Source organism: Xenopus laevis, chromosome 6S, assembly GCF_017654675.1.
Source record: "Xenopus laevis strain J_2021 chromosome 6S, Xenopus_laevis_v10.1, whole genome shotgun sequence".
NCBI classification, from domain to species: domain Eukaryota; kingdom Metazoa; phylum Chordata; class Amphibia; order Anura; family Pipidae; genus Xenopus; species Xenopus laevis.
In genome coordinates this window covers 38,729,923-38,753,766 of record NC_054382.1, presented here as the reverse complement: position 1 = coordinate 38,753,766, position 23,844 = coordinate 38,729,923, and the positions used below count along the sequence as shown (strand labels likewise).

General features: G+C 38.3%; 1 protein-coding gene across 1 annotated transcript in view; it reads left to right on the top strand.

Annotated features, from left to right (window-relative positions):
• Positions 1–15,324: 15,324 nt before the first annotated feature.
• The window catches only part of znf385d.S (zinc finger protein 385D S homeolog), a 195,819-nt gene continuing 187,299 nt past the window's right edge, over positions 15,325–23,844 (top strand). Inside the window, exon 1 of the mRNA XM_041567528.1 lies at positions 15,325–15,537. Within this exon, the coding sequence (XP_041423462.1) occupies positions 15,516–15,537 (22 nt within the window). The 5' untranslated portion in view covers positions 15,325–15,515. The remainder of the gene's footprint in view (positions 15,538–23,844) is intronic.

The window sequence follows — 23,844 nt, the reverse complement described above, 5'->3', positions numbered from 1 at the left end:
AGCGCTTGTGCTTTATTACTATTAATGACTTATAATATCCCTATTTTTTTACAACAAGTGGTACATTATTCAGTATATAACTACTATGCCTGGCCAGACCAAAATATGTAGTCCAGCTGCAGTTAAATTCAGTACATTCTCCCATTGTGCTTAAGGATCTGGCCACACGAGCAGATTCAGGGACATTAGTCGCCCCCAGCAACAAATCTTTTCTTCGGGGCAACGATCTCCCCGAACTGCCTTCCCCCTGCCCTCTGCCGCAACGATTTGTTTTCCGAAGTTGAGGCAACTTGGAAAACGAAGTGACGCGTATGCCTTCCCCCAGGCGATTTTCATTTTAGCCAGCGAAGGCCAGGGGGAAGGCAGTTCGGGGAGATTGTCGCCTCGATGAAGAGTCGATTTGTAGCTGGGGTGACTAATCTCCCCAAATCTGCTTGTGTGACCAGACCCTTAAAGGTGACAAAACAAGTTTCTGTTGGTTTGCACTCTGTGTTTAATCTGCTGGAAGCTGTCACTGGCAACGCAGCCTGTGCACTAAGGGGAGGGAAAGACTCAGAGTTGTGTAAATATACTGCTGAATTCACTTTGATCCATTGTGAACCTGCATTTTACATTTACATTGTCCCCTAGAATTTGTTTTTTTCATTTAGTTAGTTTCTAAAAACAAACAAATTAATTCAATCTCATATTAAAACTTTATATAAATCTAACAAAGGTTTTTCTTGGATTAAGGTTGTGGTTATTATTAAAATGTGCAAAATGTTTGGACCATAATGTAAAGAATGAAACTTCTGTGCCAAATAGATTGGAACACTTGAAAAGGCTTACTCTGCAATACAGCTTTTTATTCTATTTGCCTACAAGGTTTTCTTCACTCACAGTATGTATGGTTTTTAAGAGTTTGATTTTTTTAGATTTAGTACAGCGACAGTAAATGTTGTGAGCTTTTTGCCTTGCTTGTTATGAATGAATGGGTATAATCTTAAAAAAAAACAGGGATCAAGCAGGGAAGGAAAATAAAACCAGTCAGCCAGTAGAAATTGACCATTAGAAACTTAAGAGATTTTCTAAATACAACTGTATATACCATATGCAATAGTGTTTCTATCTTCCCATGTGAGCAGGGCCAGAACTTGGAGTAGGCAGAAAGGGGCCTAGATCAAAATGGTGGCAGGGGTTAGGGTGCTAGGCACATTCTTCTTCTGTTGCCTACCCCTAGTCTGGGCCCTTGCCCCCCACCACCCGCTTGTTGATTACCTCCCCCATCGGTACATATGAATGTGTGTGGGAGGAGGGGCAAGATGACAGGCTCGGTTGCTGATAGTGCCCTACCCTTCCTTCATATGACATTAAAGTCAAGAAGATCCTTACATCCAGTTTCTCAAGGCAGGTGTCACTTAGGACCATTCCCTCACATTTCAGTCTACATTGAATCCCTTACCAGGACATGCCACGTCTTTCTAAGAAGCATTGTAAAAATAAGTCCTTTGGTCCAGCACTCCAGAATAAACTATATAAATACATAAATACATACATTGCCAGTGCTAAAGGAGTTATTGCTAAAGCAGCAATTTATTAGCTAATAAAAGAAACTTTGGAAATGCAAATGATCAGTTACTTCTTACTTTCCCTTTCTCAGCAACAGGCTTTTCTTTATGCATTAGTAAGATTTTGATGGAAAGTTAGGCCAGATACCTTGGCATGTGATCCCTTTGCCTAGATAGACAATATAAAAGAGCTAACTGACTTTCTGTAAAGGTATCCCAAAACCCAGAGTAAACCCCAAGATCCCGGTCTAGGCTCGCACTTCTGCCTTTAGCAGCCACCTGTGGCTTCGGGGAGCTGAGTAAGGGTTTTTATATCCAGTCAAATGGCTTACACAAATCACCTGTGGCCAAATTGGTAACAGATGAAACAAGCCATTCTTCCTAGCAATAGCAATCATAGGCATAGGAGTGAACCAGGGCCTTAGCTGTCTTCTTGTATAGAGCAGTGGTAACACAGACAGCACAAGAACAACAAGTTCCTGGTTTAACTCTGGGCAGGTTATCACACTTTTAAAATAACTGGCTCCAACACAAACCTTCATATAGAAAGACAGATTGCTGAGAGTGGAAAAGCAACAGCATTTTCAACTGATTATATTTAGGAAGTTCCTATTTCTATGACATTATGTTTATACTATATTTTCATTTTAATGATAGTTTCCTTTTTAGTGAAAAATTCTACAAAATATTGAAATATTGTTCAGAGGATGTCTTGCCAAAAGCCCACAGAATGGATGTTGCAATGAGATACTTTATGGTTTCCTTACTCCACTAATGCCTTTGTATGACTCCATCATTAAAATTCTACTTCAATCAGTTCTTATAGCAGATAACTGGCTCACTACTTAGAGGTCGTATAAGAGAGTTAAAATTGTAAAAAAACACAAATATTTGCAATGTTTAAAGGAAAAGTAAATCTTCAGAATTTTTTCCTTTGCCAATCTTTTTCACAGTTCCTCCACTGGATCATCAAATCAAGATACAATTAAAGATCAGCGCCACAGGCTATGGAAAAAACCAAATAACAGAACATAGTGCAATATTGTTTATATTTAGCGCAATCACCAAAGTGTTACAACTCTAATCTGTGTGTGTCTCTTGAACCATAGAAAGTCTATGCACAGATTTTTCATGTCTGTTTTAAAATGCTATAGTGATTTCTACAAGGTGCTATCTCCAAAATAAAATTATCAAGTCAACAATAAACAATAAAATCAAGTCAAACAAAGTGCTTTCAGTGCTTGCTTCAAAAGGTAAAATAAATTAAAATAAGGTGCAATTGTGTTTTCTTCAATTACCGTAGTAAAAATCAGCATGTTGCAACTTACAAGATTCCCGATTTCAAAACAGCATATCGATATCAACTCCAGGGTATTCCTTTTTCTGTAAAGACATTAAAAAGCAGGGACAGCGCCCATAGTGTAATTTGCCTTTATTTTTTTAAAAGGTTTTAAAACTTATTGCACTTACATAAGTTAAACTTCTGAGCGCATATCAAACAAGTCAGTCTTATAGTGCAGATCATGGAGGTGAACCTTTGCAATACAAAGAGAAGGGTGGAACAGGTTGAACATACGGGAGAGGAAGACGCCGGCAGAACCCATCTCTTTGTATTGCAAAGGTTCCCCTCCGTGATCTGCACTATGAGAAAAAGAAAATGGCTGTTCCATTCACAGGACTGAATTAAATACAAAGCATAAAATAATGAAAAAAAGTGTTTCAAGAACATTAGTAGCCAGGAGTATATATTGCTTATTTTCTATATTACTGTAAATTCTGTCTGTTTCTTTCTTTGATGATACTGAAGCGGTGAGTGATACAAAATAAATGATGCCATTAGCTTGTGTTGCTAATAGTGCTTACATAGACCTGTGTAGCACCCCGTCACCCTGCCAACAATCAATATAAAACTTCCACTTGACCTAATCAAGCTTTCTGCAGAGCCCTTAAAGTATGCATGATATTTATTCAGCTGAAAATTATATTGCTTTCCATTACACTGATGGCTGACAATTACAGTGCTAGCACACTTACAGCATAATGCACTTTTTATGTTTATGTTTCTTTCTTCCTCCTAGATATCCACATATTTTCCCTTGTGAATAATGTATCATTATTTATTTTTTAAGCACTAGTATATCCTCCAGTTATTATGAAATATAAGTAATACAGTATATAGTAAGTAATAAAAAAACTGAATATAGACTCACTATAGGTTAAGGCAACATAAAATGCTGCAATATACCATGGCCCCAGGTCACCAGTAAATTCTACCCACTGATTGGTTGCTGTAGGTGACTAGTCTTGTAACAAACTATTTCTCTTTCATTACAGAACCCCATATTTTTTATGTTTTTACCAACCCCATTAGCTTAGAATAAATATATCAATTTGTTGTTTTTTTTCAGGAGTCATTTTAATTTGTGCCTTACCAGTTTCTTTAATTACCATCTTTGGGAATCTGACATAAATTACTTTGTTTTTTAACATTCCTGGTGAAGTGGCATTCATTTCATACTAAGCTGTTCCATTGCTGTAATCCATATCTAATAATATTCAAATGCCAGTGTCAGAGTGCTAATTATATCCACTAGCTTGCCTCCTGCCCAGATAAGACTTAAAGGAGAACTAAACCCTAAAAATGTATATGGTTAAAAATGCCATATTTTATATACTGAACTTATTGCACCAGCCTAAAGTTTCAGCATCTCAGTAGCAGCAATGATCCAGACTACAGCTTGTCACAGGGGATCACCATCAGAGTTAAGAAACTAAGCTTATGGGTCAGCTCAATTTATCAAGCAGAAAATTAGGTTGGTCATATAATATAGGCTGATGCTACAAGGCTGATTATTAAATTCTGATGCTAATTGCACTGGTTTCTGAGTTGCCATGTAGTAATTATTTGCATTAATTATTAATCAGCCTTATATTGTGATATTTCTATTTTGTATATATACAGTATATTGTGAGTCGGTCCCTAAGCTCAGTAAGTGACAGCAGCACAGAACGTTTGCAGTGAATCAGAAGAAAAGAATATGGTGAGCTACTGGGGCATCTTTGGAGGCACAGATATTTACTGCTAAAGGGTTGTGGTTGCCTTGGGCTTGTATAGAACCCTGAAATATAATGTACAACATTTCTAGCCTACTTGTTTAGTTAAGCTTTAGTTTTCCTTTAAAGAGCTTGATGTTAGAATAGCATTAGACTGTTAGGCTATGATTTAGTTATATAGGTGCAAAAAATTTACAAATGCTTAACAGAGCTGTCAACCCTGCGGGGGGGGGGGTGGAAAATATAAAAAAAATGAAAGTGAAGACCTGACTGGTTGCTATTGGTAAATGCACTTGCCGAAGTTATAATTAGTGATGGGCGAATTTATTCGGCAGGCGCAAATTCGCTGTGAGTTTGCGCAATTTGCTGTCAGCGAATAAATTTGCGAAACTCCCGCGAAAATGTATTGTGAAAATTCGCCAGCGTCAAAAAAAATTGGCGCTGGTGCAGAAAGAAACGGACGCCACTGTCAAAAACGGCTGCCGGTGTCAAAGACGGATGCTAGCATCAAAAATGGACGCAGGTGTCAAAAACGAGACACCGGCGCAGTTTCGCAAATTTTTCGGCAAAGCGAAACGACGCAAATTCGCCCGTCACTAGTTATAATCTACTGTATGTTAGGGAATAAGCCCTACTTTGTTTTTGTATATTGTTATACAGTTATCCTGCAGTGTGTGTTCCATGCTCATGGAAAACATTGTGAGGTCCTAATGATTCTGATTAAACCACTGTGTCAAGGGGAGTGACTACACATTTACACTGCTTTTGCAGGGAGTGGTATATTGAGAGCTTGAAGTTCATGTAAATTACTCCTCTCTTTTTTTCTTGTGATCTTTCCTTTTATTATTCATATTTTGCCTCCCCTGTTTCCCAGAAATTCAAACAGAATTATGATTAAGGGCTAGTGTATGTGCTCACCCTTTATGCAAGTCTTTGAAGAAAAGCTCCAGATAAGGTCTTCACATTTGCATTTTCAGGCAGAGGCGTGGCTGTTGACTTCAGGGTGTGGGGTGGGCAACGTCTAGTCAAGCTCATGATGCCAAGGACAATCCAGTTTGGATTTCCTAATTAGGGAAACCAGGCAGGGTCAAACAGGCTGTCTGTGTCAAAACTGATCAAGTGGCAAGTTTGCAGTTACTGCTAAATACTATTAAATGTGCAAAATTTCCTGCAGAATCTGCAGAAAATCTGAAGCACCAGATAAGCCTCAAGCGGGAATACAATTGTACCTTCATCCCTTAAAATTCCATTTTAAAAATTGCTAGCGCACTGTTAATGTAATATAGTTAATTATGTAAGTTTAGGGATTTTAATAAGATCCTTTTTATGAGTTTTGTGTATTTTATGTTGTTCATTAACAGTACATGGACTTCTTACACTGACCCTGGAGAAAACATGCTAACTGTAAATTTACTTTCAGGTATCTCCATTATTCGTAGAAGTCACAGCTGCAAAGCAAAGTAAAATGTTTCCGTAAGTCGTAAATCGCAGATCTATTTAAAAAATGTGAAAATGTATTTCCTATACCTATTTTTAAAGATGATTTGTGTTTCCTATGAATGTTCTACAGATCCGATGAGTTACATGTAGAATCTGTCAATTCTGTAGAAAATTAGTAAGATAAGTAATAAAGGGGTAGTTCATCTTTTATGACTTTTGATTTGAAATATTTTGTCATATTTGCATTTTAAAATTCATTGTGTTTACATTGCAAGCTAGCATGAAGTGCACCGCTTTATATTGCCACTACAGTATATCATCCTTGGCAAATTGTGTCTTTATCCATATTTTTGGAATACATTTTGTTCACTTCTACACAGTAAATTCTGTTATGATGTTATTGTTTAATATGAATGAAATGTTAGTATGGGAATAACCCGTGACCTTAGTGGCTATTTATTTCAAATTTTCGCTCTGTTTTCATACATAAAATAAATTATGTTTCTACTATATGTATTTAAATATTTTTTTTAATGTTTTTACATTTAGAAGCCTATATTATTAAACAATAGAATTGCATCAACATTCTAGCATATTTTGAAAGCTTAGGTTGTCCTGAAATTGTTTACCTGGGAAAACTGAAAGTCCCACCAGGAAAGGCCCCAAAATGGAAAGAGCACAAGATGTTCAAAAACTCACAAATGACCAAATTGGCTGGCAGTGAAAGGGTTAATTCATTTATAGCTAGTGTAACATTCCAAACTAAACTTGTTGCACCTAAAATTGCACCCAGCATACATTTACTTTGAAGCTGGTTTCTACATTATCAAATAATCCTGTCCTCAGTGTTTTTAATAAAACTCAACTTTTTCTCACTATGATTAAAAAAGAAATTTTGACCAAAAACCCAAATCTCCTTAGTTTACCATTAAAACTTCTCAAAAAAAAATCGATGCAAGAAAAAGTTGTGACAACCTTAAGCGTCAATCTGAATTGTGCAACTTTTTCAAATTAACGCCGGAAAACTCAACTTTTTTAAATTGTCGTTGCGACAACTCAAATTTATCAGATTATCAAACAAAAACCAGCACAAAATAGCCAACTATATAGAATCCTGATGGTAAACACATGTTCTAATTGTTAAAGAGACCATCTGCCATTTACTTTTACGTGATTTCGGCAGTTTTTAGCTGATTCTGATTTTTAGCAGCTTCCGATCATACTAAATCTCAAAAAATCCAAGGTTTATTCCCTCTAAAAAATTTAGTTTTTCCCCTTAAAAACTCAACAAGAAAAACTCAAAGTTTGAAATATAGGCCCCTAAGTTGTATTTGTGTTTTCCATTTTACACTTAGATACCTACATAGTAACATAATTAGTTAGGTTGAGAAAAGACACATGTCCATCAATTTCAACCTTTTAACTTTTTTTAACCTGTCTAACTGCCAGTTGATCCAGAATTCCCCCCAGCTCACCCCCCCCCTTTATCCACTTGTGAGCAAATAAAAACCAGGTACAGCTGTAAGAATCAGGGATGATCTAGTTTTGTCTAAACGGATTTCCTGCACTAGAAATCATAACTATATACACATGGACAGGAAAATCAATCACTGGCTAGTTTGACACATGGTCAACAGGGGTGTAAAATCACATGGCAAATCAACAGGGGTGTAAAATAAAAGAATAAACCCTGGACCCAATGGGACCCTAGGTAGACGGCAATTTCAATATATGCTTGTAAAAAAGGTCATCTTCATGAAGTTTTGAAGAGTCTTAAAATGACTTTGCTGTGAAGTAGTGGAATAATATAATAAGTGGAATATTATACTAGCTTTAAATACTTTGAATTTTACTCTATCACCACACACAGCCATAGTTAAAAATGCAAATTAAATGAATTTATCAATTTTTTTTTAATGTTTACTTATACAAAACAGTATACGAATAAAAGCTATTTTTTTGCAAATTATGCAACTATTGGCAATTATACAAATATTAAAGCAAATTGTTTATAATGTTGTATTGGCAATTATGCAAAAATATAAGAAAAGAAAATGCAAATAAACAAATATATAGTTTGTATGACGCCCATAATATACAGTATATCGCCTTTGACTAATATAGCTCAAATCGCTCATTATTTATGAACTAGATATGTCCCTGTTGCACTGCCACTGTTAAAAGTACCGCTACCAGGACCAGCCCGGACTCCAACTCTTGTGTGTACGTGGTTCTGGACACTTGCACTTACCTTGTGAGCCACTGGAGGCTCTGGGGGCTGATTCTGACCTCTTCATTGATGTTCCTGACTCTGCCTGTTCCCAGTATGTCTCCTCCCTGGTCTCCTACCATCTCGCTACCCCATTTTCATTTATGTCCCCTTTATAAGCCCAGCCCTGACCTTTGCCCGGGACTTGGTTATTCCATATTTCCCTGCAAGACTTGCCGTCCTTGTTCAACGTCCCTGTTTTCCAAGCTTCTTAGTTCCTTGTTCCTGATTCCTGTGTTCTGATCCTGTGTCCTGATTCCTACCTTTGTGGATTTCCCAGTATTGACCTTTGCTTGTGTATTGACTATTCTTTGGATCTTGCTTTTGTACTGCATTTTGGTGTGTTTGAACCAAGCCTGTGACCTTAACTATTCTATCACTTCTTGATTTTGTACTGCTGCGGATTCCCCAGTTCTGGCTTGTTTGTGACTTCAATTCCTGTTGCTGTTTCCCTCATCACTGCCTGTATACTTGTGCGCTGTTCTGTAAGTTTAATCCTTATTAAACTCTGTTTACCATGGCTTCCAGACTCTGTCTTGCTATATACGGGTATGCACCCGGGCTTCCCACCTTACCTATTACCTCCTGAGTACCTCTCTGCAGTGTCAGAGCGTTACAACCACAGTATATTAGCAGGTCTTTTCTCTCTACTGTTGGGCTTTTCTTTTTAGATTTTCTCTCTCCTCTGGTGGAAGTGGAATAGAAAACTCCAACTTCTCAAGCAGTTCTTCCCACTTTTCTCCACTCCGGCAACATTGAAATAATTGTCATATAGAGAAGTATTAGAGGTTACAGCTTGGCCACTGATGTTAAGAGGGTTGATAGAATGGTTATGATCTGGAGGAAATGGTACACAATTAAAGGTATGGCATCTATAAACCCAATATCCAGTAGGTTCTGAATTATGGTGAGGCCATCTCCCATAGAGTCTGCTTTAATCAAATAGTTCCCTTTTAATAAAATAATTTCCATTATATCAGTAATAATAAAACAGTATACTGTACCTGGGGCTTTGACATTGCTGTCTATATATATATATATATATACATGTATATATTATTATTATTATTATTATCAACAAGTATTTTTAGAGGGCCAACATATTGTGCAAAATGTGCTGGTAGATTAGCTAACACATACTGAAGATTTACATATTGACTGATTGACTGTTGACTGACAGATTGAGATTTACAACCATATTGGAGGCAAAACAATCCAACTGGGTTTATTTTATATTTAAATATATAAATCATTTTAATAGAGTAAAGGCATGGTGATCTGTATTACTAAAACGCCCATCTGTCTTGAAAACAAGGAGAAACAAGCCCTTAATAAAAAAAAAACCCTATCCCCCTACTCTACATAGACCCCCTCCCTCCTCCCCACCAGCCTAGCTACCCCCCCCCCCGGCAAATGCCCCTAACTCTTTACTGAACCCTCCGTGCAGATTCTGTTCAGCGGAGTTCACAGCAGCCCTCTTCTTCTCTTCAGTAATCTTCGGAATGAGACTGGTGAAGCGGCGCATGCGCAGTTGGACCAATTCTCTGTTACACGACAACTGCGCATGCACCAAAACTCGCGAAAATTGTCGAAGCGCTGGTTTCTGGAAAAAAATCCTGTATTTTTATGGTTTTCCCTATTAATAATATTTTCACCAAGCAACATTTTCACTAGGCAGGTAGCACCCTTAGTTGCATTTTATTTTATCAAAATAACTGCGGTCATTATAATTTATTGGCCAAAATGGTGTGAGGCACATCACCCCATTAAAGCAACTATGACACTTGAATTAACCGGAGAAAAATTTGCATTGTGGATAAAAAAACAAACAAACATGGTTTGTAGTAGTAATACATGCGTCTGAGGAAGCAGATTGATAGGCGAAACACGTCAGGCAGCAACTGACATCACACCCGATCACACGGAAACCACGGCAGGATCCCTTCATAAGAGTACTTAATTTGGGATACTTCTGTATGCATATGTGACTAACTTCAAACAACCAAATTTGAGTCCAAACTTGTTTTATACATTTTTTAACATAATAAAACACTATTTTTGGATTTGTATTTCTCTGCATTGGAGCACAAGAACGGATCCAGAGGGAGAGCGAAAACCATTGATAATACAGGTATAGGATCCCTTATCCAGAAACCCGATATCCAGAAAGCTCAGAATTACGGAATATAGACTCCATTTTATCCAAATAATCCACATTTTTAAAAATGATTTCCTTTTTCTCTGTAATAATAAAACAGTAGCTTGTACTTGATCCCAACTAAGATATAATTAATCCTTATTGGAAGCAAAACCAGCCTATTGGGTTCATTTCATGTTTAAATGAATTTCTAGTAGACATAAGGCATGAAGAGCCAAATTACGGAAAGATAAAAAATGAAAGTCCACACCAAGGAATGATTGCGCCTGGATACTGCAACGCTAAATATATATATATATATATATATATATATATATATATATATATATATATATATATATATATATATATATATATATATATATATATATATATATATCGTGAATAGAAATCGGAGGTTGCGTTCCGCTGTGGAGCGCACACACTTAAACAGACGGTGTGCCATCTTGGATCATCGTGAAAAGGACATCTGCAGAGAAACTCATGAAACAGGCTTAAGGCTGCTGAGAGTTCAAATCCAGCTGTGCCCTTGAGAACTGTGTATCTGGTGAGATTATTACAACTTCCTTTTGGGGGGCCTGTGCAGCTGGCAAGGAGGAGGGAGTGGGGGACGCCCCAAACTATCCCCTTTTTATAATCTGCTCTCTAAATTCAGCCATCTACCGGACGGCCTGTTTGTTATATCTAATTAAATACTCTGCACACTACCCTGCTTCAAAATCCCAGCTTCAACTTCTGGGAAGTAACCTTTCTGTCTTGTTGAACTACAACTCACAACTGTCTTCTTTTTTAAGCTATAAGCATTTACCAACACCAAGGAACAATCATTTGAATTTTCTCCACAGGAAAAGTGATTGCCCACCTGGATTGTATTTATTACTGATTTTAGAACTATTTATTCATAATTTATTCACTGTGTTTTCTGGCCGGCCAGTGTTTTTGTGATTATATAATAAATTGTACTTTTAATATATTGGTTTTGCAGTCCACTTTCTACTGTTATCCATTATGGAAAGGTCATCTCCCATATCCTCCATTTTATCCAAATAATCCAAATTTTTCTGTAATAATAAAACAGTACCTTGTAATTAATCCAAACTAAGATATAATTTACCCTTATTGGAATCAAAACAATCCTATTAGGTTTATTTAATGTTTACATGATTTTCTAGCAGTCTTATGGTATGTTGATCCAAATTACAGAAAGATCCATTATCCAGAATACCCCAGGTCCCAAGCATTCTGGATAACAGGTACCTATATTCTGTGCATTATCTAGACAGCCAAGGGAGACTAACTTACATTACATAAAAACATTTAACTGTATATAGTTTTAAAAATGAAGTGAAGTAGCTGTAAAATAGATCACATATCTCCATAGCAGTTAAAGTATGTAAAAAGGGAAACACTCTCTCAGCTAGACTAAGGACTTGATTCAATTATATGTTCTAATTCGCACTTTCTGCAAAATTTGTAACTCAGCTGAAGTGAAAAATTGCTAATAGTGGATAAATATTTTATACTCTGATTTGTGCATTTTCTCGCCAACTGAAATAATTGACTCTGCATAATTAGACCCCTTGATGAGTAACAAAGGAGTTTCCTTGTGATAATTTCAACACATGCTAATTTTTTCCAATCCATCAATGGCTTCTATTTTTGCTATTCTTCGCATTAACAAAATAGTGAGTGAACTGAATGAAACCATGTCTGTTAAATGCAGCCAGGTACCAGAGTAGCTTTATTTTTTTGTGAAATACATCTGAGTGATCATGTTCATTTTTGTATAACCTCCGACCCCCTCCAACAAGCACTAGTAAAGCTGCTTCACTCGTAGGATAAAACAGCTTTAAATATAGTAGCATCAACAGTCCAATGCTGTATGTTGGACACTTTATTTATGTCCATTGTTTTTAAAGTGGACCTGTCACCCAGACATATAGTCCTTTTCGAATTAAACAAGAAATACACATTTTTTTTAGTTAAGCTTTCATAGCTATTGTAAACTCATTTCAAAATCTCAGCTGTCAATCAAACATTGCCTGCCCCTCCTCTCCTTATGCTTTAGGCATAAAGGCGGAGCAGTCAGTTACTTTCACTTTCCATTCAGCACTTCCTAGATGTCATTGCTCTCCCCACATTCCCCCTGTTCTCTTTACCATTTAATTGTGTAGCCAGGGCATGGGGATGGACATCAGGTCCCCCATTCTGGAGCAGAAACAAAACTCTGAGATGATACAAGGCTTTCCTCAATAACAGTGTCCACAAAATGGCTGTTAATGTGTAAAAGAAACGGATCCGCACACACACCGATTAGTGCAGTCGGGGATTATCCCCTTTTATTCAGCCACCAAACATCAACGTTTCGCCCGAAACGTTGATGTTTGGTGTCTGAATAAAAGGGGATAATCCCCGACTGCACTAATCGGTGTGTGTGCGGATCCGTTTCTTTTACACATTGGTTGCTAAGGGACCCGGCCGGGTCAACGGAAGGAACACACCACCAGCTTGCAGGATTGGTGAACTACAGGTGTGCGGTAGGATAATTACATTGTGTCACAAAATGGCTGTTGCCTGCTTGCTATAATAATGAATTTCCAGACGGAAGGAAACAAGATTCAAATAATTTTTACAGTGTAATTAAAGTTCATTTTGCTTGACTAACATAATAAAATAGGAGTTGGAATCATTTTTTTGGGTGACATTTCCCCTTTAACGGGTTCTTATTTTAAAAAATTGTTGAGATATCTTTATAGCCTTATTAAAGATTACTGCTGGCAACTCAACACCTCAGGGTTATGTCATACTTAGGGTTTTTTTTTTCTGTGGGGGGGACCCAAACAAGCTCCCTACCTGAAACTTTGTGCGCTAACCTTTCATTCCATCCCGGGGAGGCTGAGGGGGTTTGAGCTGTGGTGGAGGGCCTAGTGGGTGTGGGGGCCCTTGAAGCAAGTGGGAGCCCCAGTGGGCCCTCGACCCACCCATGTTTTTTGCACCCTGTTTCCTGCCCTGCACTTTTCTGATTTGTCACAGATGCTTGTGCTCAATAGAGCAGTGCTGTATATATGAGGGGTGGGCAGGTAGTAGCATGTGGAGGCAGGCTGATGGGTGCAGATGGCAATTGAGTGCTGTATTTATGCCTGCCTTGTGTCAGCCTGAGCTGTTCATTGTGACAGCCTGAGCTGTGTCAGCCTGAGCATATTCTTTCTGAATGCACACTAAGGGGAGCACGTTTGCACATTGAAGTGTTCTACCACATGTGTCCAGGGTCATGGTTAATGACCCCAATAGACTCCATTAGTCCTTAGGGCCAGAGGCTTTGACTCATTTTGCTGTAAGGTGGGATTTAAAGACGGTTTATAGTTTCTAAGGAAAATGGTGGTTTGCCTCTCCAAAACATTACCTTTACTTAGAGGAGGCAACAGCAAAGGAAAACGTTATATTATATAATGTTATATTTACATTTAGCTTTAAAATCACAGGGAATTTTTCATCACTTTTGTACTGGAATGTTGTTTAAAAATACACTACTTTCTTATGTGCAAAAACATTGCGCTTTTCATTTAGGGTTGCTGATGGCTAAACCCAAACACGGGGGCGGGGCAGATAACATTGGGGATGGGGCAGTGATGTAGGGACAGGCATGATGACATCAGAGGTGGGCACAATGATGTCAATGGAGTTATGACACCAGGGCAAGGTTATTGCATCACTTAGATGCAACTGGCTGGATTTCTATCCAGTTTTCACAATATTTTAAAGTGTTGATGCCTAGTTCAAAACCAAACAGGTGGCACCCCTGTCTCTAGCTATATTCTGCTTCATGATTAAGCACAATCCTCTAATTATATATATATGAGATCTATTATACAGAAATCAGTTATCCGGAAAGCTCTAAAATACAGCAATGCTAATTTAGAAAAAAAACACTTATTTTTGAATGATTTTTTTTTTTGTATCTGTAATAATAAGAAAGGTGAGTATCTCAGTATTTAAATGGGTTTTATGTACAGTTTTGGCGAGATTATTGTTCAGGTTTCATAAGGTTGAAAACTAGGGATGAACCAAATCCAGGATTCGGTTCGGGATTCAGCTTTTTTCAGCAGGATTCGGATTTGGCCGAATCCTTCTGCCCAGCCGAACCGAATCCTAATTGCATATGCCAATTAGGGGTGCGGAGGAAAATAGCGTGACTTTTTGTCACAAAACAAGGAAGTAAAAAAGGTTTTCCCCTTCCCACCCCTAATTTGCATATGCAGATTAGGATTTGGTTCGGTATTTGGCCAAATCTTTTGTGAAGGATTCGGGGGTTCGGTCGAATTTAAAATAGTGGATTCGGTGCATCAAAACAGAAAGTTCAGGCCCGAACAGGCCTTACAAAAACGGAACTGTTCGGGTCAAAACTGAAAAGGTGGCAAGCCTATTTTCATTCCTTTGGTGGTAATGCCCAGAAAGGCATGGGGTTAAATGATATCCACAGTGTTCTGAGGTAATGTGGTACCCCAGAGGGTTAAGTAACAGCTGAGTGCTTAATACATTTATCCCTGACTGAAAAGAAAACCATTTTTCTGTTGGGACTGGATTTATTGTGCAGGCTGATATCACTTCACTGTGCTTTTTATTTTATCAACTTCCCCTTGACTGCATTTTTCCTGGATGGAATCCTGTCAAGAAACGAGAAAAAAAGTATTTGCATATAAATGTGAAGCAGGTTGATAAGATGAGTCCTTCTGTGCTCAGGATATGAGCCCACACCTCCAGCAGAAAGGAAAATCCTCGTGTAGTAGTGAGAGAAGTCATGTCACATGCACAGCAAGGACAGCAGCAGCAGCAGCAGCACGAGGAGGAGTCAGATTACAGTAAGAATGGGCAGTGCAGGAGTAGATCAGACAGGGGATAGACTGCACACATGACTGGAGCAATGCTGCTGCTGCTGCTGGGGGATTCTCCACTCACTGTCGCTGCACAATGAAGGAGCCTGGTGAGACAGGTCAGCCTTGGGCAGGAGTTACTTCACAATAATCAGCGTCTGTGATTGCCATTGGGAATGAGAAACATCATGTATTTTGGTAAGTGCTTTTTCATTAGCCCTCAACTTCAGTGGTTTCAATGAAAGCAGCTGTTTTGACGTGGACACATTCATCTCTAGCACCCAGCCAGCACTTTTCTCTTTTTGGCTTTCTGGGGAGGATTTGGGGGACTTATCTGTAATGGTTTGGGCTACCTGCACTTCCTACATGGGGAAGATTCAGTGTATGGTTTGTGCCAAAGGACTGCTACTTGCACAGAACAGAAAGTTAGCAAATGATGTGGAATGAGGGAAGAATATGGAAGTGAGGTGCTCAGTGCAGTTCAATTGTTAGAGGATTACTAAAAGGCTAAAATCTCACATCCAGGGTTTGGGACCATTTCTGTATTGCATATATTTTCTGCTAATATGCAGGAACAGCCAGAAAATGCATTAGTTGCCATCAAATCACCCACCAGAGAGCTCACGGCTTTTCGTAATGTTTTGTAGGGAGTTTGGTTTACATTTTTTGTTGTTAAAAGCAACCTCTAAGCAATCCACTACCTGAACGCACAAGACTGAACCAGGCTGTAGCTTTCTGTAGGGCCACTGCCTTGTGATTGGAATACAAAGTTTAAGTGCAAATTAGATATGTCTGCCTGTTATATTTATCTGAGCTCTGTACGCCTATTGATTTATTCGATGTACCCAATTATAACGTTCAAGGCGAAAAACCACAGTAATTATTTTACAGGGGGCCATGTAATAAAAGACTCCACCACCTGCTATCATTGCCATGAAGATTATATTAAGAACTATGTTTATTTTTAAAGGTGTTTTGTGAATTTAAACTGCTCCATAGTTCCTGCTGTTTTGATCTTGAAGAAGGCACATGAAGTTCACATGGATGCAGGGTTTATACCAGGAATTAGAAGCACAAGGGGTTAAACTGGATTTAAGAGAAGGAATCACAGAGAATATGGGATTGTCTGCTGGTGAGTGGCGTGCAGTTTACGAGACTAAGTACCACTGTTAATGATTCCCTTGAGTCATGTAAGGTTAGAAGACTTAGAGCTGAACTGAGTAGCTGGCAGGCTACGTGCAAGAAAAATATTAAAAGTGGATGGATATTTGGTTTTTAACATATACTTTCCAGCATAATAAGCAGGTGTATACCAGGCATGCATTTTAATGTCCGCTGACCCAAAAGCTCAGATTTGTCCGAAATACCCTTGAAAACAATTGTTTCATTGCATGCCAAGTTCTTAAGCGACAACGATTCAGTTAAGGGAGAATACAGAATTTTAGATAACGCTCTCGTTCAAGGATATTGTAATTCATTCTCTGTCATGCGTTGTCATATGAAACAGTATTTATGTGGCCAGTTATTATACATGCACTGTAAATCATTTTCAAAGGGAGCATCTGCACATAGCAAGCAGACGTTAGGCAGGTATCTACTTAACAGAACCAAGAGACTGAATTAGAAACGGGGGGGGGGGGCTGGAGTCCAATCAGAAGGTGAAAATTATGAAACTCAATGAAGATGTTAACTATAGGATCTCCCACCACCCTCGGCTGGCCTTTAGCTGGACATTGTACAGCAACAACTGTAGTACAACAGCTGGATGATCGAAGATAGACATTTTTGATGTATTAAAAATAAAAATAGTATTAAGTATCTTTTTTTGCTTTTAGCAACAAAAATATATCCACACTTACAAATAACTCCTAGTTGATTGTAGCACTAAATGAAGAAACATACTTTGCTTGAGTCATGGAAAAGAGCAGTAGGGGAAGGCTGGGTAAGCACTCTCATGAGGAAAACAAAATATTGCAAACGAGTTCCTTGAAAACATCTTTGAAATGGAATTTGCCTAATACTGTTGCAGAGTGGGAACTCTGATAGACAGTGGAAGAACCGATCATTGTATTGGACTCTGCTCCTCTTTATCAAATCGCTGGATTTCGTACTTCCCCCTTTTGGAATTGCAGAAGTTCTTGGCTTGATACACTCCCAGACTAAAAAGGGAACATTATAAAAGACATGCTTATTATGAAAACCAAATGCTAATTTGGCAGTAAACTCAAGGTGTAGGAGTCATGTAGAAATGTCACGCAATTATTTCAGCGTCTTCGGTTAAAAAGTTAGGGCGTTCCTTTCTTTCTTTAAAGTTGTGCCCATGTGTGATTTTGGGATGGGAACTCTATTGTGAATTCAGTTGCTTGGGTATAACTGTACAAAAATGCCTGTTAATATTAAAAGCAAAGCAAGTACTGTATGTGTTCAGGTGTGGCAAAAACCTTTCTAAATAATCTGAAACCCCTGGGGAAATGAGAAAAGATGCTTGAAAACGTAATTCTGCACATTGGCATGTGTAGAAACCATTCCATTGTTGCTCGCAATACCATTGTAACCTAGTATAAAGAAATATTGTCCTTGCAGTGCTACCCATAAAGAAAACTAGCTGATATAAACATTCTTAATAGGCAGTAAAACAAATATAGCTGATCTGACATGAGTCTTATAGCTTACATAAAATGGAATACTACTTTGTACAACACTGCGTTTAATGCACAGAGTGGTGATATATGAATGCCAAATGTAGCTTTTACAAGAATTCTCTTACTAAATTCACTCTTCTAAAGAGCAGAGAATCTGCTGTTATCTATGATCATTTATGCTTCCCCTATGAACTCCTCTGTCCATCGAAAAGCGGTTTTATTTAATAATTTAAATACAAACAAGGGAATGTCGTATTGGTACAGGTATGGGACCTATTACACAGAATGCCGTAATTTGGATCTTAATACTTTAAATCTACTAGAAAATCATGTAAACATTAAATATACCCAATAGAATGGTTTTATATTCAATAAGGGTAAATTATATCTTCTTTTGGATTAAGTACAATGCACTGTTTAAATATTATAGAGAAAAAGGAAATCATTTTTTAAAAATTTGGATTATTTGGATAAAATGGAGTCTATTGTAGACTGGATAATGGGTTTCCAGATAACGGATCCCATATGGGAGCTGTTATCTGTAATGCATAGGTGGTTTTCCAGATAAGGAGTGTTTCTGAAATTTGGATCAACATTTTCTCGTCTACTAAAAACACTTAAAATAAATCCTATAGGATTGTTGTGCAACCAACATGGATTCCTGCAGCTTAGTTAAGATGCTGTTTTATTATTCTAGTGAAAAAGAAAGAAATTAGTTATAAAATATAAACAGTTTGCCTAAATTGCACTCTGTGGGGAACAGAATACCATCGATTTCTGGATAATGGTTTTTCCAGATAACAGGATGGGATTCCTAGTGTGTTCTTGTTTGCAGATACATGCAGCTTCACCTGTTTGATTTTGGTTGAAAGTAAAGTAACTGGTATCACTAGAAGCATCCATTTCATTTGAAATTCTCAGTTGCTAATTTGGATAAGTGGACCCTGACAGCATACTGTGCCTGTGTGTTTGCTGAGCTGTTGCAAGTCATACTAAACGAATCGATTGCAGTGACAGTTATCGATGGAGCACTATGGGAAGGTCATATGTCCGTATAAGAGAAAGTGTGACTGGTGTACCATGTGGCAGCACAACTGAGTGACCAGTGCCTTTTCCTTAATGCGTCGTTAACAATTTTAATAGGATGGGTTTTTTTTTTAAGCCTTTTTTTTTTTTTTTGCTTAGCTCTGGCCAAAGTGAAATGACTCGTACTTTCTGAAAAACTTGGCAAGCTTTGCAGGAATTGGAGCAGCTGTAACAGAGTTGAAGTATTTGGAATTTTTATTTTATCTTTTTACAACCCTATCATAGTCTCATATGAAAGACTGTACATTACAAACAAAACAAAGTCATAAAAAGCAGAACTGATAGGTCACAAAATTTAATGCAAACACTTCAAACTTCCCCCGTCTAGTCTTTTCACTTTCTAAGATTTAGAGTGGTTCCCAGGCAAGTCCTTATAGTAGTCGTCATGTTTACTCTGCCTTTAAACGCCATACTTTTAAGTACTTTAAGGTTTTCATAGAAGATATTGTAAACACAGACAAGGTGTTATTTTTTACCTTAACTCATCCATAAACATGACAGTATTTGAATATATTTCCATCAGTCATATACACCCATTCCTGGCTTACACCCAGAAATAACTTTCCTGTATTTACATGTGGCTTCCCTGTATGTGAGTGTTATATTTTGCTTTGGGCCATTATTTCTTTTTTGCTGCTGCTTCAGTTGATTTTCATTGTGTTTCTGTTCCTACCAAAACAATTGCGGATAATAGCTGTTGCACAAAACCTTGTTACCCCTGGCAACAATTCACATCAAAATGATTTTAGTACCTACTAGTTTATTTTATTAGCATATCAGCCAAGGGAGTTTATTTGTTGATAGATAATTGCATTATGGAGAATCAGTCACACAGGGAAACCTCTTAGACTGATGTCCCACTATAGGGGTCTTTTACAAATCGTTGGGACGTAAGTGCTAGAGTGACAAGGGGCAATAGTTAGTGCTCATCTAACAAGCACATGCACACCGCTAAATGTTGCTCCTTACACCATATGGAAAATCTGAAGCTCAAGTTAGGGGGCAGGAGGGTGAAAGCTTTCATGCCTTCTATTTCTTCCCCCTTGGGTAGAGCATTGCCTAACGCAGGCAGCACTCTGATCAAGGGGTTAGCATCAGGTCTCTGTACTCCAAAACCAAGCACAAAGGCCTGGGCATACCTCCCAACATTTTGGAAATAAAAAGAGGGACAAAAAAATAAATAAATACATTGGCCATGCCCATTTTGTCACCACGCCCGAATTACCATGTTATCTAGTATAGGTCAATCTATACATGACCTGGATGAATGAAAATCTTCATAGTCAATTACCATGTTCATTTTACAAAATTTGGCAGGTTCTGAAAGTTTGAACACATTTCTGTGTTTTTTCCCCAGTTATTACAGTTTTGCTAATGAAGGTGAATTGCCATTTAAGCTGTGAGTCTAACTTTTCCCAAGGGATCTTATAGAGTTTACAATTACTTATTTGCTTATCTGAAATTGTTACAAAAGTTTCCAAGTGCACCTGGTGGCTGTACTGGGCTCTCTGCCAAAAGCCAATTAAGTTAGAAACATTGTTTCTTTTTCTAGCTGTTCAGTGCAAAGAAAAACTCCAGTACAAAAGAGGGACTGCAGGTTGAGCTGTCAAGAGGGACTTTCACTCTAATTGGAGGTATGGCCTGCGGCCATTCTGTACTTGCAAAAAAATTCCAATTGCTTTTTTAGCACTTTGCACACTGAGTTTTGAAAGGTAAAGAACCCCTTAGGCTTTTTCTCCAGTAGATAAAATGCAGATACTAGCATATGCTGCCTCATGTTAGTATTATCTGACATGAAGGGTATGTGCCTGTTCCTGAGTTTGGCTAGAAAATGCACACTTGTTTCATTGCTGGGATCAGCCTCATCTGAACAGTGACAAGGTGGATGGTATGTATGTCAATTACTACACGCACAGGTCGGTGTCAGACTTGATTAATTTAAAAAAAATTTAATTGCAGGAAAAACACATGGTAAATGTGACATTAGCCTTGTAGTGGCCGATGACCCTGACATGGGGCTCTGACTCAGGTGGCAGCGCCCCACTAGGTGCCAAGGAGGAAAAAATGCAAACCAGAAATTCGGCTCTTCTAGCACAATTATGCTCTCTGCACTAGCGTCTTGACCCTCTCCGTAGCCCTTGCGGACCTGCCAGACCCCCTCTGGCGCAAAAAGGTGAGTGCAAGGGGGAGGAGGCGGCAGCAACAGCAAGCTGCCTCAGGCGGTGGAGGGTCCAGGATAGCTCCTGGCAATTGGCCATTGGGACTGGTATTGACCTGTGCACAGCGGGGTTTTATTCAGTGACAGGGATATGGTTGGGAAGGGGGCAGGGCAACCTGTGTGTGGTGGCGCTAGCCCTTAAAAATGGAGTGTTGGTGGGTTCAGTTCCCATTACAGATGCACAGATTCGTCTGAATACCTAACTGAAAAATACAGCACACTTGTATTTGACAGACTCTTGCTAATAATAGCTTGAATTCAGCTATTGAATACGATTGAATATGAAAATTATAAATTTGGCAACGTTTGGGGTCCTTGGCATGACTTGGAAGGCAACTACACTGCCATATACTGCTTATCCCTTAAGTTGGAACTTAAATTGCTTATGTACCTACGTTAACCAGTAACTCAATTTACTATGCATGAACTGCCACCAAAGCTAAATTTTGTGATGTTGTATTTGTCATTTAATTGCCTACAATGTATTTCAGAGATACTATCCCTCACTGTCCTATCATTTGACCTGGAATCAAACTTTCTATGTTTTTTTCAGATTTTTTTAAATTGATGTGTTGTTTAATTTTTAAATATAATTGCATACCGGTATATTTAATCAGTGTCGGACTGGGACACCAGGGGCCCACCCAAAAATCTTTTACTAGGGGCCCACAAATTAATATTGGACCAGTGGCCCACTCTTAGTATTATTAGTCTTCTTTTCCTCACTCATCTATTCTCCTTTTCTTTACATACTATAATCTATTATACATGAAATAGGCCAAATGACTAGCAGCAGGAGGGCCCACTAACACCTTGGCCCACCGGGACTTTTCCTGGTATCCCTGTGGGCTAGTCCGACACTGTATTCAATTGTTTCATTTACTTTTTAATAGTGTAATGAGTATGCGCTTTTGATTCTATTAGCTATACAGAGTTAATGTTTTTCTGCTTTTTGTTGTGGTCTGCCTTCTTGCTTTTGTGGAGATGCACTTAGGCCTCTGCTGATTAGGGATGCACCGAATTCAGGATTCGCGTTCGGGATTCGGCCAGGATTCAGACTTTTTCAGCAGGATTTGGCCGAATCATTCTTGATGGCCAAACCAAATCTGAATCCTGATTTGCATATGCAAAATAGGGACTGGGAGGGAAATCGCGTGACTTTTTGTCACAAAACAAGGAAGTAAAAATCTTTTCCCCTTTCCTTTGCATATGCAAATTAGTATTCAGATTTGGTTTGGTATTAGGCCAAATCTTTCGCAAAGTATTCGGGGGTTTGGCCGAATCCAAAATATTGGATGCGGTGCAACCCTACTGCTGATGCATTTAAAGGGGGCCTGTCATCTTAAGAAATAATTCCATATTCTTTTCTGTCATGTTAGTTGAGCAAAATAAGCTTTCTTACAATATATTTATTATTTAAATTTTGTTTCCATCAGTCTTGGAATTACACAATCACAGCATACAGGCAGGAAACATTTTGTGGCAATTTGTTATTAAGACACCCCAATATCTTGTGTATGCACCAGAATGGGAGACCTAATTCCCATGCTCAGTGCCCTACACAATAGTGAGGAGGTAAGGGGGGAATGAAAGGAGGGCAGTGACATCTAGGAATTGCTGAATGGAAAGTTAAAGTAATTGACTCAGGCATAGAGGCAGGGCAGGTAATATTTGATTGACAGCTTAGATATTTAAACACCTTTTTATGACAGGTATGGAAGTTTTAATTAAAAAAAAAGAACTTTGGTTCCACGTTTGCAGAGGACTTTAATTATACAGCTTTTTATGTGTAGGTGATGGGTCCCCTTTAAGCCTAATATGGCTTGTAAAGGAAACATATACATGTTACAGTATCTTTTGCTGTGGATCTTGTAGTTGCACTTCGACAATGTCATAAAGAGCATACTTCTGATATGATGTCAAGAGCCATCGCAAGATAGCTTCATTAAATTCATTAAATGAGGCAAGGGGGTTCATTTGCTAAGGGAGGTGCTAAACTGCACACAAATAATTTATAGAAGCAGGACTATAGGACTGGCCCACCAGGATACCAGAAAACTCCCTGTGGGCCCAAGTGTCAGTGGGCCCTTCTGCTCACCCAACTGTTGGCCTTTTATGCCTATACAACAGCAATTTCCTCATTTCTATTTAAGAATAAAGATATGGAGGGAGTGACTGATGATAATATTTGAAGAGAAGTGATGAATAAAGAAAGTGAATGACAAAAGAAGGAAAAATAATTTTGAGAGTGGGCCTGTGGCCAAAGTTTTTCTGGTGGGCTCCAGGCATCCCAGTCCAGGACTGACTAGAAGTTGAAGTAAGAATGGCTGTTATTGGCACTTACACCTATGTTCAAAACCAGCCCTCTTGCTTGTTATACTGTTGTGCATGTAAGGCTGTAAGGATGTTGCTTTCTGAGCACCTAGGTGATAAGGTAAATTTAGCTATTGGGCTGTTGACAAATACATGTAGCAATGCATGCATCACATTACAGCCATAAATAGGTTAAAAATTACATATTTATTTCAAGACAGTCCTAGCCAATTGCTTTCATTAAAA